The sequence below is a fragment of the Sus scrofa genome, chromosome 6 (assembly GCF_054392235.1).
Source record: "Sus scrofa isolate SSC_HxYL_T2T_F1_AM1 chromosome 6, Sscrofa_HxYL_maternal_Yorkshire_Landrace_v2.0, whole genome shotgun sequence".
NCBI lineage: Eukaryota > Metazoa > Chordata > Mammalia > Artiodactyla > Suidae > Sus > Sus scrofa.
Genome location: NC_139388.1, coordinates 7,990,103 through 8,009,583, shown reverse-complemented (window position 1 = coordinate 8,009,583; position 19,481 = coordinate 7,990,103). Strand labels below are relative to the sequence as shown.

At 42.1% G+C, this 19,481-nt stretch overlaps 2 protein-coding genes across 6 annotated transcripts in view; one reads left to right on the top strand and one right to left on the bottom strand.

The window, feature by feature from the left end:
* BCO1 (beta-carotene oxygenase 1) overlaps positions 1-19,481 on the top strand; it is a 176,915-nt gene continuing 157,434 nt past the window's right edge. Inside the window, exons 1-3 of the mRNA XM_084958113.1 lie at positions 1-103; positions 13,086-13,120; positions 17,245-17,529. The gene's annotated coding sequence lies outside the window, so the exon portion shown is untranslated. The remainder of the gene's footprint in view (positions 104-13,085; positions 13,121-17,244; positions 17,530-19,481) is intronic.
* GCSH (glycine cleavage system protein H) lies at positions 4,395-17,832 on the bottom strand. Of its 5 annotated transcripts, none has more exons than XM_021097052.2 (5): positions 17,597-17,832; positions 13,338-13,417; positions 12,420-12,483; positions 6,968-7,099; positions 4,395-5,036 (listed from the first exon to the last, which is right to left on the bottom strand). In XM_021097052.2, the coding sequence occupies exons 1-5, from the start codon at positions 17,742-17,744 to the stop codon at positions 4,939-4,941; spliced, it is 522 nt and encodes a 173-aa protein (XP_020952711.1). In that variant the 5' UTR covers positions 17,745-17,832; the 3' UTR covers positions 4,395-4,938. The 5 variants fall into 5 exon arrangements, 2 of the variants coding, with proteins under 2 accessions (XP_020952711.1, XP_084815621.1); XR_014805369.1 differs by having other exon boundaries at positions 4,905-5,036; positions 6,968-8,976; positions 10,656-12,483; XR_014805370.1 differs by having other exon boundaries at positions 4,905-5,036; positions 6,968-8,952; positions 10,695-12,483.

The following is a 19,481-nucleotide window of genomic DNA, read 5'->3' as shown; positions in this document are numbered from 1 at the left end:
GCAGTAGGCGACGCTCACTGACCGCGGCGGTCTCGTGCTCCCAGCAGGCTGCGCGGCTGCGAACTTTCCACCAGCGCGTGAGGAGCGGCGGGCGCTTCGCGAGGTACCAGTGTAGCCCTAAGCGCCGTTCAGGAAAAGCGACCGAGGGACTGGGTGCCCGTCGGCCCTTGGAGTTAGAAAGCGAAGGCTTTGGGACCAGCTTCCTCTCAGAGATCTAGGACCTCTCTCCCCGCGCAGCGCTCCCCTTGGCGCGGGTTGGGTCTCGGGGGCGTGGCTAGCAGCTTTCCTGGTTTTTACCCGCTAGGTGCCTGACGACCAAAACCGTCCCCAGACTTTGCCAGCTGTCCCCGAGTCGCCCCGCCTCCGTAGGGACTGTGGCAGGGTAGTGCAAGTCAGAAACTTCACAGTGGGAATTTATGCCGCTCACTTGGCTGGGCGGGACTGGTTCGAATCCGCTGTCGTGTGGCCTGTGAGGGGGACCATTGGCATCTTTTATACAAATGTGGAAAAGTAGCTCCACGTCGTTAAAGCGCTGGTTGAAGACAATGAAAAGCCACCCACTTTCGAGCATCCCGAGATGCAGCCAGGGGTGGACTCCTGTGCCCAGTCAGGCATTAGTGGTAGAACCCAACTTCGGTCTGATTCCAAAGCCCCTCTGCTTAATAGTTCTTAAAGTGTGACTATTTCTGCTGGAGAAAAATATTAGAATATAAGCCTCTTATACCACGGTGATTAAAAGCCGTTTGGGAAGATGGGTGTGTACTACGGTTTTTTTCCTACAGAAGGAACAATACTAATTAGAAAGCCTATCAAGTCTTTGGAAAGGCCATATTTTATGACGTATAAATTACGTTATTCTGAGAGGTCAGAAGTGCTTTTCTACTTTTTAAGGTGTTCTTTATCTAACACACACATTTCTGGATCTTTTGTATTTCGCAACTTAGAATTAATGGCATGCCCAAATACTTCTCAAAAGAACAGTACAAAACCGCATACCTCATTCCACTTTTTTGTGTTAAAACATTTTAATCTTAAATTTTAATAGTAGCAAGGGATGTAATATACAGATGATCATGAATGTTGGCATTTTAAAATGTTACATCACTTGGGCTGTTCATCCCCTCTTGCCAATTCATGTATCTATGGATAAATATTACCGTAGATAATTGTTGCCAGAAGGAGACTGATTCAGCCCCTAAGCTGAGTGAAATACTTTGATATGAAGACAAAAGGGGTTTTGTTCTTGCAGTGTCTCTTAACTTTTTAAACCCTTTGCCACACCAGAAATCACATAGCAACAGTTTTTTATTTTTCCCTCTCTTTCTTTTTCTTTCTTTCTTTCTTTTTTAAATTATCAGATGACAGGATTTCCTGTCCTGGCACAGTGGAAACGAATCCAACTAGGAACCATGGAGTTGCGGGTTTGATCCCTGGCCTCGCTCAGTGGGTCAGGGATCTGGTGTGGCTGTGGCTATGGCTGTGACGGGCAGCAACAGCTCTGATTAGACCCCCTAGCCTGGGAACCTCCATATGCTGAGGGTACTCCCCTAAAAAGACAAAAAAGAAAAAAAAAGAAAAAAAAATTAGCGGATGACAGTTTGGTTAGGAAGGATTCCTTCTGTTGAAAACAGAAAATTAACTTGAAGCCACCTGACTGGCAGGATTTGGTACCTCGTCATTAAACAGCATTCTGTTTCTGGGAAGTATACCAAAAGTCTTAACTAAGATTTACTAAATGACTATTAATTAAACTTCTTGACTGTAAGCACATTCTCCTTAGTACTTGTGGAAGTTGGAAGATCTAGCAACTGATTTCCTTCACACTAATGCTGCCTGCATACCTGTTGTAAATGGGCTTAAGTTTAGCAGGTAAAAGTCTGATAGTATGACCGAGCAGAAACGTTAAGGGACAAGTGTGTTTGGTTAGTCGCATTTATAAAAAGCCAAGGTAGAGGGAGAATAAAGATACAAAAGCTCTCTAGTAGAATAAGATCTGAGTTGGCAAAGGGGTGTTTCAAAACAGATGGGGGCAGGAGGTATGTAGAAACAACTTTCCATTCAACTTTGAATCTAAATCTACTCTCAAAAAAGTACTTAAAAGAAAAAAGAGAGAGACTGATGGGGATTGGTGGGCATTAGTAAAGCCATGTTACTGGGAAGAAAAAACTAATCTTTGTGTTAAGTGAGAGGCCCCACTGAGAAAGTCTGATGTATAATTAGGTGTGAAATAATACAGTGATTGTTGAGGGGTAATGAGGGAAAAGTTAAAATTAGCATAATTTTAAAAACCAAAGGTGAGTGGTATTCTGACATTTCGGCAGCCCTAAAAAAGCTGCAGAGGAGTTCCCGTTGTGGCTAAGTGGTTAACGAATCTGACTAGGAACCATGAGGTGGCGGGTTCGGTCCCTGCCCTTGCTCAGTGGGTTAATGATCCCGCGTTGCTGTGGCTCTGGTGTAGGCCAGTGGCTACAGCTCCGATTGGACCCCTGGCCTGGGAATCTCCACATGCCACAGGAGTGGCCCAAGAAATAGCAAAAAGACAAAAAAAAAAAAAAAAAAAAAAAAAAAAAAAAAAAAGCTGCAGAAATTCCAAAATTGGTTTGCTGAGAGTTGATCTGAAATACTACCCTCCTTTTGACCCCAGCATGCCTACATAGAGCCCTCTAGTGGTTTATTAAAACTTAATACTGTCAACTTTTTAAACAACCTGGAAGGTGATATGAAAAAAAATTTTTTAAACACTTCCAGGGTAACCTGTCCCATTTCTTGAATTTTAAAAAATTTTTATTTATATTTATTTGTTTATTGGCTTTTTTAGGGCCACACCCACGGCATGTGGAAGTTCCCAGGCTAGGGGTTAAATCAGAGCTGCAGCTGCTGGCATACATTACAGCCACAGGACACCAGATCCCAGCCACTTCTGCAAGCTACACTACAGCTCATGGTAATGCCCAATCCTTAACCCACCAAGTGAGGCAAGATTGAACCAGCATCCTCATGGATACTAGTCAGATTCGTTTCCGCTGCGCCACAATGGGAACTCCTGATTTCTTGAGTTTTAGTTAATAAAGAGCATTATTCAAAATCTTTAAGCTGCTCTAAGACCAAAACCACTTATAGGAATGAATTCTGAGAATGAAGTCTATTGACTTAGCCCATTTGGAAGCCGTCTAACACCTGCCATTTTCGACAGCACTGTGACAGAAATGAGGGTCGAATTGGCTCTATATTATTAACAGTGAAAGAGCAAGTTGTCATAAAATTCTATTCTTTGAAAAAACTTGCAGTGCGTGTAACGGAGAAAGCGTGTGCATCCTGGAGAAAGGATGGGAGAAAAAAACGTGCCCATCTCTGTAGTCTCAAAGGACAATCAATGATGTCCTTTCTTCTAGAATGGCCATTTTTGCTTCCCACCTTGAGAACATTTATCCTCCCACCCCTTTCCAGATTCCCATTTAAGTATGTTTTACAGTTAACTTACATCTGCTAAGGAAATAAAGAGTGAGCCAGGGAGTTCCCGTCATGGCGCAGCGGTTAACCGATCCAACTAGGAACTATGAGGTTGCAGGTTTGATCCCTGGCCTCACTCAGTGGGTTAAGGATCTGGCATTGCTGGGAGCTCTGGTGGAGGTCACAGAAGCAGCTTGGATCCCGCATTGCTGTGGCTGTGGCGTAGGCTGGTGGCTACAGCTCCGATTCGACCCCTAGCCTGGGAACCTCCATATGCCATGGTAACAGCCCTAGAAAAGACAAAAAGACCAAAAAAAAAAAAAAAAGTGAGCCAGGAAATGTGAAAATCCTAATCATGATTGCCCAATTCTGTAATAATCTCATATCCCCTCGTAATATGTGAAATAGTGGTAGTTAGGGATATGCCCTACCCAGCTCTGGCTCTTATTTAAAGATCAAAGAAGGTAATATATGAATACCTTTAAAACAAGAGTAAATCTAACCATTTAGATGAGCAATTATTACTCATCCCTTTCTATTTCCAAAGCAGATAGTCAAATTAACCTGACTGCTATCAGACATAGCTTAGCCTTCATAGGGCCATTGGCACAATTCTGGAAAGAATGGAAGCCTTATATGAGTGTTGTTTACTTTAAAGATGCCATGTGCTATGCTGATCAAAATTTCACCTTTTCTTGTTTTTTACTCATCTCTCTTCTAACTTAGCATGATAGAAAAAACTAGCAGTGATTTATTTTTCTTTAATATTAGAGACCAAAAAATAGTACTTTCTGCTATCATGCTATCAAGCAGTTAGATCTCTGCTTTTTATGGCTTAAATAGCCTTTAAAAAGAAGTTTCCATATGTTAAAATTAGCATCTTTAACAAATACTAGCACAGTCACTAAATGAAATTTTAACAGCAAAACGAAAACCATGATTAATCAAGTTGAATATTTTATTAAACGTTTCCTTATTTTTCTGCAAGACTGTTGCTTCACTGTATAAAAATAGCACCAGCAAACACAATATATGGCGAAATTAAGATAGTAATGTTCTTCATTGACACTGTACAACTAACAAAAATTTTTCTCCAAAGCCAGTTATTTCCAGTGGAAAGTTCATTAAGTACTTTGACCCAAATCCAGGGGCGGCAAGCAAGTTACAATATTATATATATATATAAGGCTTAAGGGAACAGTGTTATCCTTGAATTATGTAATTTTCTAAGTAGTTTTACCAAAGATAATTTCAAGAATTCTGAATATTCTAACTGGAGCCTAGTCTAAAAATCATAGAGTGCTGTGCAAAAGATGCATAGTGTTTATTTGAAGTTATTAGGAAGTTAAGGGGTATTTTTTTCTGGTAACATTGTTGTAAGTAGTTTCTTTTGCTAAAAGTTGCTTTTTAAAAATCTATCCACCACTAATTTAAGACAACTGTGCTAGATTAAGTTGTTTCAAACTAGTTTATTTAGGGGTTCCACTTTCACTCCTCGATAGATTTTATGTATTTCTCGTATGCTTCTTCACTCATTAGTTCATCCAGTTCTGAAGGGTTACTGAGTGTCATCTTGATCAGCCAACCTGCAACCAAAAAAAAAAAAAAAGTATCTTATATTCCAAATTACCTTAAAGAAAAAGTCAAATTCATTCCAAATGTCAATTTTGAGTGCCTCAAAATTAATCTGTATTCTTACATAAATTGCTAATTTTTTGTTCAAAGGGCTTTAAATTTTATCCTTAAGAATCTCCTTTCAGGGAGTTCCCATTGTGGCTCAGCGGAAATGAATCTGACTAGTATCTGTGAGGATACAGGTTCCATCCCTGGCCTTGCTCAGTGGGTTAAGGATCCCGCACTGCCATGAGCTGTGATGTAGGTCACAGATGTGTCTCTGATCTGGCGTTGCTGTGGCATAGGCCAGTGGCTACAACTCCAATTCGACCCCTAGTCTGGGAACCTCCACATGCTACAGGTATGGCCCTAAAAAGACAAAAAAAGAAGAAGAAGAAGAAGAAAAGAACATCCTTGCATATAACTAGAAGAACCAGGGAGATTCTACCATAATGGATTAAGAATTCTTAGACTGTGGAGTTCCCGTCGTGGCGCAGTGGTTAACGAATCCGACTAGGAACCATGAGGTTGCGGGTTCGGTCCCTGCCCTGGCTCAGTGGGTTAACGATCCGGCGTTGCCGTGAGCTGTGGTGTAGGTTGCAGACGCGACTCGGATCCCGCGTTGCTGTGGCTCTGGCGTAGGCCGGTGGCTACAGCTCCGATTGGACCCCTAGCCTGGGAAACTCCATATGCCGCGGGAGCGGCCCAAAAAATAGCAACAACAACAACAACAACAACAAAAAGACAAAAAAAAAAAAAAAAGAATTCTTAGACTGTAATAAGCATTAAGAACTGACAATGAATGTAAAAAATGATGGATAAATTTTATACTGATTTGCAAAATGCAGATTGTATTTCATAGGCCATAATATGTAGATATTCCTTTTAGGAATATTACAGCTGTAAATTTATCAGAATTGCCAGCCATGATATTTGGTTAAAAAAATTATTGCAATCTCAAGTTAATATTTTTAAATCCCACCAAAAAAAAAAAAAAAAAAAAAAAAAAAAAAAAGAACTGACAATGAAGATGTTACATAAGGTTCCAAATATACAAAGCCAGTTATATCTTTCCATGGCAAAAGGAACAGTGGTGCTATAACTACTGAGATGCATGTCATTAAAAAGCAGTATAGGAGTTCCCGTCGTGGCGCAGTGGTTAGCGAATCCGACTAGGAACCATGAGGTCGCGGGTTCGGTTCCTGCCCTTGCTCGGTGGGTTGGCGATCTGGCGTTGCCGTGAGCTGTGGTGTAGGTTGCGGACGCGGCTCGGATCCCGCGTTGCTGTGGCTCTGGCGTAGGCCGGTGGCTGCAGCTCCGATTCAACCCCTAGCCTGGGAACCTCCATATGCCTCGGAAGTGGCCCAAGAGATAGCAACAACAAAAAGACAAAAGACAAAAAAAAAAAAAAAAAAAGGCAGTATAACTAGCAGAAAAATCCTTGGGGGGGGGGCCTCAATTCATCTATAAAATGAGAAAAAAGGGCTGCTGGCTTACCTTACTAGGTTATTATGAAGATGAAAATATGAGGCAAGTGAAAATTAATGCAATAAATATTATTCTTTTCACTACTTACATCACATAATGTGACTGGATACTTTATGACTAAAGAGGTGAATACTTTGCAAGTGTTTCCATTGAGTCTACACTATGATACTAAGAATGCTGTAAAATAGGGCAGTTTTTTTTTATTGAGAGAGATCTTAAACCATAACCTTATATGTTCAGCTAATCTGTTTTTTTAATTAATTTTTTATGTGCATTTTCCTTTTTTAAAGCAGAATATCTTTATTTAGTACAAAGTATGAAAAGAAGTCACAATCAGCCAAAGCTTGCTTTAAACTCTAGATTAAACATTAACTGCAGTAAATAATCTTTTAAAAAATTCCTAGCAACAACTTACCATCTTCATAACAAGATTTGTTGACAAGTCCTGGATTTTCTGCTAGAGCTTCATTAATTGCAGTTACTTCTCCTGATAGAGGAGAATAGAGTTCACTAGCAGCTTTCACACTTTCCAAAGCACCGAACTCTTCTAAATTGAGAAAATTGAAGAAAATATAAATGTCAAAAGTTAGCAACCCCAAGACAAAATATGGAGAAGTGATCACATCTAATACAGTCATGATAAAAAGTTCTAAATATCCTTAATTAAAATGAAGTGACATACCTCATCAGATCAACCTTCCTGCATATAACAAGTAAAAACCGTTAAGCAAAACCTGATGTAGAGTGACCAAAAGGGGGGTCAGTCCTTGAAAGAAAGGACCCAACGTGGGTGAGATCTTCATTTATACAGTTTGTAAAGTGGCAAGAAGTAGAGATGAAATTCTAGAAAGAGTAAAGTACTCTCTGGTTTAGAAAAAAAGTACTCAACCAGAAGATCTTAAAATGACCCAAAGACCCACATGTTGGAATTAGCAGAGAACCTTACAGTAGCTATTATAAGTAAGAGAGACTAAAAGGAGAGCCCCAAACTCTGCCTGGGTCTCTGATGACCCCTGAACCATGTGTGCATAGGGAAGAAGCCAAGTGTCCTAGCCAAGGCTAAAAGAATCAAACTAAGATTTTAGCTGCCACCCACCACAAGGGAGACAAATGTTTTACAGTATGGGTAAAAAAGGTCAAGAAAAAAACTGTGAAAACCAACAAAAGCCCAAGTTTCTACCTTAGGAAGTAAGAAAAAGAGCACATTAAATCTAAGCAGGTTGGAGGAAGATACAAAAGAACAAATGAGTTTCCCTTGTGGCACAGTGGAAACAAATACATCTGACTAGGAACCATGACATTGTGGGTTTGCTCCCTGGCCTTGCTCAGTAGGTTAAGGATCTGGCATTGCCGTGAGCTGTGGTGTAGGTCGCAGATGTGGCTTGGATCTGATGTTGGCTGTGGTATAGGCTGGCCATTACAGCTCCAATTCAACCCCTAGCCTCAGAACCTCCCTATGCCGAGGGTGCGGCCCTAAAAAGCAAAAAAAAAAAAAGAAAAAAGAAAAAGAAAAAAACCCAAACCAACAAAAGAACAAATGAAATGGAAAATAGAGAAAATTCAACATAGTAAAAATTTGGTTCTTTCAAAAGGTTGATAAAATAGCCAGTAAGACGATTGAGAAAATCACCACGCATGAAGGAATAAAAAAGGATTCTTTACTACAGATCTTATGGCTATAAAAGGATAATTAGTGAAAAACAATGATCATCTTTATGCTGAATATAACAACATGAAATGGAAAAATTCCTAAAAAAAAAAATTCACTAACAAAATCAATGTAAGATAATACAGACTATCTGAATATCTTTTAAAGAAATTAAATTTATACAAAAAGCTTCTCACAAAGAAATCTGGCTCATATTCCACTGGTTAATTCTATTATTTAGGCAGAGCTTCTGTGCCTGCCCGCTTTCACCTCTTACAAGTGTCCTATCTTAATAAATCTTTCTTGCCTATCAAAAAACATTCTATCAAACATTTAAAGAAATAGTACTAATCTTGCACATTCTTTCAGAAAAAGAAAATATGTGGGAACTTTTCCAAAGTTATTCTGTGAGGCCTATACAACATATTCCAAAATTTGACAAAGCCATTGTAAGAAAAGACCAGTATCTCTCATGAACATAATGAAAATGTTATTAGCAAATCAAACCAAGCAGTATGTTTGTTTGGTGGTAGGGGCCGTTTTGGCCGTGCCTGTGGCGTGAAGAAGGTCCCTGGTCAGGGTCTGAACCTGTGCCACAGTAGTGACAGTACCTAATCCTTAACCTGCTGAGCCACTAGGGAACTCCAGCCATGTTTGTTTTGTTTTGTTTTGTTTTGTTTTTGGTCTGGTTTTTTTTTTTTTTTTTTTTTGCTTTTTCGGGGCCGCACCTACAGCAAGTGCAAGTTCCCAGGCTAAGAGTCGAATTGGAGCTGCAGCTGCCAGCCTACAGCACAGCTCACAGTAATGCTAGAGCCTTAACCCACTGAACCACAATGGGAACTCCCCAGCAATATATTTTAAAAGAGATAATTTCTGTATCATGACAACCAGAACTGCAAGGTTGGTTGAACATTCAGAAATGAATCATCACTTATCACATTAACAATCTATCATGTCAAAAGACAGAGAAAATAATTTGACAAAAATTTGACATCCATGCACGGTAATTCTCAGCAAACTAGATATAGAAAGGAACCTCTTCAACTGATGATGGGCATCTATGAAAAACCCCAAAGCTCAATATCATACCTAATGATGAAATGTTAATGCTTCCTCTCCTAAGGTCAGGTCTACTCTTACCACTTTTATTCAACATTATCCTGAGAGGTCTGGACAGTGCAATAAAGCAAGAGAAGAAACAGAATGCATAAAGATTGAAAGGTAGAAATACAACTTTTATATTATTGCTTACATGAAAGATTCAAAGGAATCTACAAAGCTCTACAAGAGCCAGTGAATAAAGCCTGAACATGAAAGTTAAAACTGTATGAAATTTCAAGAAGACACGGAGAATATCTTTGTGAACCTTGGTATAGGCCAGAGTGCCCCACTTTCTCAGTTCACAGTGCCCCTAGTGTTTCAGTCAACGTTTTATGGTGATCCCTAGACCAAAACAAACACCTAACATCTCAGTTTATTAAGAGGTCAGGTCCAAACTACTTAGTAAAAAATTTTCATTCTTAATTACAGTTTACAGATATGTGTGTCTGGTGCATACCCTGTAAGTTCTCCACTGGGGAATTAGGTCACAGCAACTGCTGCTCTACCTGATGTTCCATGCTGACTATACTGTACTTGTTTCAAAGATATGTGTTACCCAAAGTAATACAGTAAGATCTAACATTGAAATTGTTAACTGCATTGAATATTTATTTGTGCTGTGTCCAACAAATGTTAAAAATTAAAAATAACCCAAAGCACCTCATGGCACGGGTATACAGTCTGAGAACCACAGAGACAAAGATTTCTTAGAGAAGGCACAATGTCCTATACAAAAATATGGCAAAGTATTCATAAAATACACTATCTGGAAAAAGACTTGTGTCTAGAATTTATTAAAGGATGCCTAAAAAAAACCACTGGTAAAAAGATAACTCAAATAAAAAATAAGACACTTCACAAAAAAAAGATGTGAGTGGCAAAAAGCACATGGAAAGAAAGATGCTAAAAATATAAAATGGTGTAACTACTTTGGTAAACTGGTTGGTAGTTTCTTATAAAGTTAAACATATACATACACTGTAGGACAAATTCCACTTACCCAAGAGAAAGGAAGACAAAGACATATACCACTAAAATCTATCAATAGGAGAAAGGATAAAAATATGTTATATTCGTACAATGGGATATTTTCTGGCAATAAAAAAGCAAATTACTGATCATTCAATATGAATGATTCTCAAAATCATGACATTAGACAAAAGAAGCCAGACATGGGCGTTCCCGTTGTGGCTCAGCAGCTTAAGAACCCAGCAAGTATCCATGAGGATGCAGTTTGATCCTGGCCTCGCTCAGTGCCTTAAGGATCCGGGGTTTCCACAAGCTGTGGCATAGGTCACAGATGTGGCTTGGACCTGGTGTTGTTGTGGCTGCAGTGTAGGCCGGCAGCTGCAGCTGCAATTGTACCCCTAGCCTGGGAACTATAATATGCTACAGGTACAGACCTAAAAATAAAGAGCCGGACAATACATTTTTAAGCACAAGATGTAGGTTCATGCTGCTCATTTGCTATAAAGAAATGTTCAGAAACTTCTAATACCCTGTTTCAGGGCAGCAGAGTGGGTACACAGAATAAAATATGATTAAAGAAAACAAGAATATACAGAAAAAAAGAAAAATGAATAAAGATTGTCAATCACAAGGGACTTACTACTTGAGAAGAGGTTTCTAGGAATACCTTCAAAATGAGAGATATGGCCTATATTATATAATGGCTAAACAGGATATTGAGAGCCAGGAAGCAGAAAAAGTTTAAATAAGATAAATGAGAGAGAAAGTTTAAACAGAAAAAGACATGACTGACACTGTCAAAGATATTTAGAAAACAGATACTTAAATTCTGTAGGGCTATCTTATATATGTCAAGGAACCCATGAATAATATACGTGGTTCTGCTGGCTGACATTTATCAAGCACTAATCTTAGGCTGGACATTATGCTAATTTCTCCCCCCCCCTTTTTTTTAAATTTAATGGCCGCACACAGATCTGAGCCACAGCTGTGACTTATGCCACAAGTGCAGCAACACAGGATCCTTTAACCCATTAAGCCCCGCCAGGAATTGAACCTGCACCTCCTGCAGCAACCTAAGCCACTGCAGTTGGATTCTTAACCCACTGTGCCATGGTGGGAACTGCACTAATTTCATATTTAATCCTTAAAACTATTCTATGAGGTAAGCTTTATTATCCTAACCTACAAATGAGACCTGTATTAATTTCCCCAGAATCACACAGCTGACATGTTGAAGGGCCAGGATTTAAAACTAGATTTTGACTCATGGAGTTCCCGTCGTGGCGCAGTGGTTAACGAATCTGGCTAGGAACCATGAGGTTGCAGGTTTGATCCCTGGCCTCGATCAGTGGGTGAAGGATCCAGCGTTGCCATGAGCTGTGGTGTAGGTCGCAGATGTGGCTCGGATTCCGAGTTGCTGTGGCTGTGGTGTAGGCTGGCAGCTATAGCTCCGATTCGACCCCTGGCCTAGGAACCTCCATATGCCGTGGGAGTAGCTCAAGAAAAAGGCAAAAAGACAAAAAACAAAAAAACAAAAAAAAACCCCACTAGATTGACTCATGAGCCCATGTTCTTTCCTGATATTCTTTACTGCCTCCAAAGAAAAACAAATTTTATTTCTTAAACTTCAGCAGTGTGTGGCAGGGAGGGTGCTAAGAGCCATTTCCCTCTACTTCTTCCTACATTTCATATAAAGGCTAAAAATGCTTATTAGTCTCCTCACCATCATTTCTTACAATTAAGGGTGGCAGTGCAACCCAGACCTGGTGAAACAGATGAGAAAAGATGTACCAAGAGATTCCTGGTTGAAAGGTTTTTTCCCAATTAAGAGATGAAGAAGGAGAGACTGTCCTCTTCCTGCTTTTGCCTTGTGTCATTTGAGACTGTGATGCCTGAAGAGTCTTTGGCACGCTAAGGCAGGAAGAGTACCAGAGGTTATGTCCTTGATAACCTTCTGTAGCTACCTATTTCCAGGGCTGCTGCTTCAAGATATAACGAAGCCCTGTTCATTCTACTCTGATTTACATTTCCTCATACTTGAGGAAAAAGCACTGTAAATGATCCTGGGTGCAAACAAGTTATCATTCAAGTTTAAGAAAATTCATGGCATGAATCATGTCAAACCAGGTTGAGAAAAAACCCTCACCTTGTTTGTTCAATTTTGTCCCAACTTCGGGCAGACTACAGTAAACAACATCTCCCAAAGCTTCCTTTAAAACAAAAAAACACAAACCTTTAAGAAATCAAATTAAACCTAGAAAACAGGAACAAACCAAACACTGAAAACTTTTAATTCAGATAATACATACTTTATACTTAAAGGGCCAAATTCTTTGGTTTTTCTTAGAGAACACTTTATGCTTTTCCACCTCTTCCGTTTTTTGTTTTCTTTTTTGCCATTTCTTGGGCCGCTCCGTCGGCATATGGAGATTCCCAGGCTAGGGGTCGAATCGAAGCTGCAGCCACCCACCTACGCCACAGCAACGCAGGATCCAAGCTGCGTCTGCGACCTACACCACAGCTCACGGCATCGCTGGATCCTTCACCCACTGAGCAAGGCCAGGGATCGAACCCGCAACCTCCTGCTTCCTAGTCGGATTCGTTAACCACTGAGCCATGACGGGAACTCCTCCACCTCTGCAGTTTTACGGAGATGGTTTCCCCTGCTGCATCTGCTGAAATCCTACACGTTGATTCAGTACCTCACAGTGCTTATACCTTGACTCTAATAAGAAGGGATCTCTCCATCATGTGAGTGGCCTTGAACCACTCAAGTCATCCATAATGTAATGTTTTGTATGTTGTTTTCCAGGTAGGTGATTCCCCCTCATAGAGAAACTCCAGGAGGTAAGGACAATCAATACTTATGCAATATTTCAAAACAGCATTCTGTACTGGGCCTCAGTAGGTACAGAGATATGCCAATAAAGATCCACCTAGGACTGATACTCTTCTAAGGGCCTTTAAAGGGCTCAAAATACCAAGGGGACAATTTTCAAAAGGTAAAGACAATCCACTTTAGGCAAGAGAAGACTGTTTTTAGTATTTCAAGACAATCTAATACCTGTGCAAAATTGCTGATTCCTACTGTTCCAATGCCGTTTTCTGTTGTTATCCATTCATGTTTGTCTGTGAATTTTCGCACTAAAATAGAAGAGAAGTATTTTAGAAAAGTAGTGGCATCACTTCTTAAAAACTTTTTTTTTCCTATAAATGCTGTCAAAAGACAAGACCTTCCTAGTATTTGTGTTTGACTTATTGGCACTGACTTTCTGCTGTGGCGCAGTGTATTTTTTTTTTTTTTTTTTTTTTGGTCTTTTTGCCTTTTTTTTCTAGGGCTGCACTTGTGGCATATGGAGGTTCCCGAGCTAGGAGTCTAATCAGAGCTGTAGCCGGAGCCGAGTCTGCGACCCATACTACAGCTCATGGCAACGCTGGATCCTTAACCCACTGAGCGCGGCCAGGGATCGAACCCGCAACCTCATGGTTCCTACTCAGATTCGTTATCCACTGAGCCATGACGGGAACTCCTATGGCGCAGTGTATTAAGGATCCAACTTGTCTCTGTGGCATTACCAGTTCAATCCCCAGAAAGGGTTAAGGATCCATCATTGCTGTATCTGTGGCGCAGGCTGCAGACGCTTGGATTCGATCCCTGGTCCAGGAACTTCCATATGCTGCAGGTGTGGCAGAAAAAGAAAACAAATAAAAATAAATAATGTGCCTCTTTAGGTAGAGCTGTGTAGACTCTTAATAGGAATAAAACCGACCTGGAAAATTATAACTTGACTAAGTTCATGATTCCACTTTAAATTCAAGCCTGCCCTTAAAGTGGCTACTATCGTTTAAAGAAGCAAATTATATATAGGATCAGAACTCAACAGTCACCTCAGAACTAAGACATTAACGAGTGGAAAGGCAAGCTCTGCTTCCACCAACATCCACTAGACAGGTTAGCCCTTGGCTTTATAGAGCTGCTTCTCTTCAAAGACATGGTCAAACTATTCAATGATCCCTTGAAGAAAAACCTACCAAATTTCAAGTCTTTTAAAAAAAAAATTACTTAGGATTTAATGTTAAAAGTGTTTACTTTAAAGAATAAATTTTTAGGAGTTCCTGTTTGTGGTGCAGCGGAAACTAATAGGACTGGGAAGCATGAGGTTGCGGGTTCGATCCCTGGCCTCACTCAGTGGGTTAAGGATCCAGTGTTGCCATGAGCTGTGGTGTAGGCAGCAAACGCGGCTCAGATCTGGCATTGTTGTGGCTGTAGGGTAGGCTGGCAGCCATAGCTCCAATTAGACTCCTAGACTGGGAACCTCCATATGCCGCGGCCGTGGCCCTAAAAATACAAAAGACAAAAGTAAATAAATAAATAATAATAAAATAAATTTTTAAAAAAGCATGTGTTACCTTCTTAGGTACATACCACATTCTGAAGTGTAGTATTTTTCCAATAATAAATAAGTTAATAAGACAATAATAAAGTTAATAACGGTTCATTAAATCTAATCCTTTTTTGGTCTTTTGTCTATACCACAACTACAGCAACTTGGGATCTGAGCCACATCTGGGACCTACACCTCAGCTCATGGCAACGCCAGATCCTTAACCCACTGAGTGAGGCCAGGGATCAAACTGCATCCTCATGGATACTAGTCAGATTTGTTTCTGCTAAGCCACAATGGGAACTCCCTAATACTGTTTTAAAATACAAATTGCTGGTTTCCTCTTACCCCTTCCTTACCCAAAAGATAGGTGTACTTATATTAAATTGCTTTGATTGCCTAGCTGTGATATGCAGCAGAATGTAAAGTTATTAACATTACTTTCTTTTACCTCTAATCATTAAAAAACTTTAATTTCTGGAGTTCCCCCTGTGGTTCAGTAGGTTAAGTATCTAGCATTACAAGGAGGGTGCGGCTCGGATCCTGCGTTGCTGTGGTGTAGGCCGGCAGCTGCAGCTCCAATTCACCCCTTAGCCTGGGAAGGTCTGTATGCCACAGGTGCAGCTCTAAAAAGAAAGTAACAACAACAAAACCCAAAAAACTTTAATGTCATACTCTTCAACGGAAGAGGTTGCAAAATCTGTCAGAGTAAATTGCTTTGCTTCCTTCCATTTCAAATTACTTCAGGTAATCTGTTGTTTCCCTAACGTTAAGGTTTGTACTTAGTGTTCTGACTATAGCACTCTCCCCATCACCTTTTTTTTTGACTCAGATATTAACTTAGAAGCTTTTCCTGCCAGGAGCCTTACCTAGCCTCTCGAGGGTGGGTCCCAGGGCCATCCAACCTGCTCCCCTAGCACTCTGCACCACTTTCCCACCCTGACCCCCAACACACTTAACATGCTGTAGACACAGCCCTTTCATCAGTTTCCTCCAGGCAATAGACCAAGGACAAAGCAAGCAAAAGCAGGGTTTACCTCATTTCTATTCCCAGTTCTAAACACAATGCTGGGCATATAGCAAATACTCAAAAGTTGGTGTGAAGTGATTTTTTTTTCTTTCTGCCTTTTCTAGGGCCGCTCCCTCAGCACATGGAGGTTCCCAGGCTAGGGGTCTAATCCGAGCTGTAGCCGCCGGCCTACACCACAGCAACACCAGATCCAAAACACGTCTGCGACCTACACCACAGCTCATGGCAACGCCAGATCCTTAACCCACTGAGCAAGGCCAGGGATCGAACCTACAACCTCATGGTTCCTAGTCGGATTCGTTAACCACTGAGCCACGATGGGAACTCTGTGAATTTTTTAAAGTTTAAGAGGATTCTCACTCAGCAAAACATCTAGTACATAGATAACCTTAGTATAGTAAGAGTGCCCTCATACTCAGTTTAGCAACTGAGCAACCGTAAGTTTAGAGGAAAAGGTGGCAACATTGAAGGTAAATGTACCTAGGTCCCCTTGACTTCAAAGGCCATTAAATCTTTGTACTAGGCCATGCAATTTAGGCTAAAGACAATGATTAGTTCAATTCTCCTTTAACCCTTGGCCCAACAGGAGAAAAGTGGACAGGAGAATAGGTAAATAATTACTTTCTTCTGAGCCTTGGAAAGCATGGGTTTTGGCCCAGAAAATTAGGCATTTTGAATAATTTAGTAAAAGTTTGCATTTTCCTCCTTTCAAAGTTACTAAGTCAGATAAACTATATTAACATTTGGTCAATTTTCCACTATTTATTTGATTCTATACACTAATATTTAAAAGCAAGTAACAGCTTATAGGTACAGCAGTTACACATTATTTCATTGCATCCAACAAGTCTGTAAAGTAGGGACTGTCATTTCCATTCTTCTGGTCAGACTCAGAGAAGTTAAGTGACTGCCTAAGACCACATAGCTCATAAGGCGTGGAGCCAAAACTGGAACTCATTCTCTGGTATTAATGAAAACCTAGATGTTCAACTAGATCATGGGTATTGATATCTTGGGCAATATTTAATTAGATAACGTGAAAATGCATAAAGCTAGTGACAGTATAACGCTGAATATCCAGAAAACATAGGCTTGAAATTCAGTTCTTAGCTGAGAAACGGTTTTCCTTTATACTCAAGTGGCTAATGCGTTGCTGCGTGGGCACCAACAGAGCCGAGGGATTACACTCTGCAGTAACTGTCAAGTATTGGTGCAAGAAGAAACCCGTTTTTCCGCTGGGATAGCTTGTACTAAAGGGGCACAGATGGCCGAGACAATTAGGGGCAGGTGTCCCAGTTAAGTCCTCAGTTCAGCCTAACACACATCCATGCATGACTCAATATATACTTTAGCAGAACGTTCTATGTCGTAGAGTCCATCCACTCTATCTCACTGTTCCAGGAAAAGCTGTCTTCAAAGTGAGGCTGGTTTAGCTAGTAAAGACCTAGAACCAGTGCTTTAAATTTCAGTAGATGCTCTTGCTTTAATTTTACTTACGAATTCTCAGTGACGATCCGTGTAGCAAAGTAGAGCCTATTATTTCTCTCCATTCTTAGGGTCCACCATGCTCACAAACGCGAGAAACCTAAGGTCACGAAGGAGGCCAGAGACGCTTGCCCGGGTCTCCAGCAGCGAGAAGCTGCCATTCCTGCAGGAACCAGCCTCGAGTGTTCTCCAGGCCTCCGGGTCCCCCAGCTCCCGGCCATCAGGACAATGGCTGCAGGGTCGTCCATGCCACTTAAGGAGGGGAGCAGCGGCCACGCAACACGGGATCCCCGGAATAAAAAGCGTGCGCAGGGGTCGTCCCGCTTGACCCGGAGCGATCAGTAGCGGGGATCGAGGTAAGGGTCGAGGCCCTAGCTTCCTTCGAGGCAGCCCTGCCAGCCCCACGTGCCCGCCCGCACTTACCCGAGAGCAGAGCAGGGCTGGTGCGCAGCAACCGGATGGCGCCCGCCTGCAGCCCCCAAGGCCGCGGCAGGCAGGGCGCTGCGGGTGCAGAGACGGCGCGTAGGTTGGAGACTGCAGCCCGCAGAGTCCGAGCCGCTCGCAGCGCCATGTTCGCAGGGGTACAGAGGGTCGCGACGGAGCACCTCCAGCACCCCGGCCACTGGGGGGCGGGGCGGAGTGGGGGCGGGCTTAGGCCTAGGCCGGCGCGAGCCGGAGCGAGCTGGCTGGATTGGGGCTCGGGGGCGGGGCCCCAGGCGGGGCGGGGCAGGTCCCGATAGGCCTGTACGCGGGAGGGGTGTGTCCCGGAAAGGGCGGGGATGCGGAGCGGAGGACTAGCGCTGCAGGGCAGAGCCCCGGCTCATAGGGGGCGGGGCGGGGCGGGGCGGGGCCTCCCGGGGAGGGACGGAGGAAGGCCTGGGGCGTCGCTTCTAGGCTGGGGAACTGGCTAGGTCAGCTGTTCTGGCCTCCCACTGGGCTTTGCGGAGGGCTCCAGGCAAGGGTGTTTCTGCTGGGCTCTCGGGCTCTGGTAACCCGAGGGGACGCAGGGTTCTCCTAGTCTTGTTAAAAGGTGCGGTTCCGTTCTTCTTCAGAGGATCAGGGTCCCCCAGAGCAGAGATTCATAGCAGGTCCAAACGATCATTCCACCCAAAGGTGGTTGTTGGGCATTAGTCAAAAGCGCTCTGACCCAAATGCAGTTTCTCTTTGACTTTCTGAAATTTTGAAAACCGTCCAGGAACCCACTTTATGACCTTGCAAATCCCCAAAGACCCATGGTCCCCAAACAGGACACACAGACTCATGAGACACAGAGGGACAAGGACTTGAGCAAGGGTCAGGAGTGGCTTCTTGCTGGAGTGTGGACTGGAGCCAGTCAGCTAATGCTGGAGCAATCAAAAGGCAGGAAGTTGAGACCCATCTGATCAGTTCCTTACTTCAGCAGTCCTGGGAGGAAAGCCTTTCGAGAAAAGCAGAAGACTCATCCCACCCAATCCAAGGAGGCAGGAAATAATTAAGTTTTGGGAAAGACCTCACCTTTAACACAGATTTTATGGGGAGGGCATGAATCAGCAAGGAAGCATTGGAGTAAAAGACAAGTAAAAAGCACCTCCATCTCCACACTTTCAGTATTACAAAGTGGACAGCATTCTCTTTTTAAAACACTCCAAACCCTTCAGGCAGGTATTATGGTTAACTAACTTGCCCAGGGTGGAATGGGGAAGGCATTTTGTGGCTTAAGCAGCTACTAGGTGGCAGTAGCAGAACTGCACTTCTGATTCACAACCAACTGCTTTATTATTATTTTTTTTAATTTAAATCTTTTTTTTTTTTTTTTTTTTTTTTTTGCTTTTTTGCTCTTTAGGGCCAGACCCACAGCATATGGAGGTTCCCAGGCTAGGGGTTGAATCGGAGCTACAGCTGCTGGCCTATACCACAGCCACATCAATGCCAGATCTGAGCCACATCTGCAACCTACACTACAGCTCACGGCAACTGCCTGATCCTTAACCCATTGAGCAAGGCCAGGGATTGAACCCACAACCTCATGGATCCTAGTTGGATTTGTTTCCGCCCTGCCACAGTGGGAACTCCCACAATCAACTGCTCTTAAACTCTGTTCTACTTGCCTCTCTTTGGGATGCTGCCTGGCTCACAGTGGTCTACTCTAATCTCCAGATCTTAGTTAGTTTCCATAATGTCAGTGTTCTGTTTTTAGTGTTTTGTTATAAGCCAGTGCAGCATAATGAAAGCTATGCTCTAAAATATTTATTCCCAGCTCCTCTGATTCATTTGGTGCAAAGAACAAGATCACGTATCACTGTGTGGGTTATATCACAGTTCCTTATGC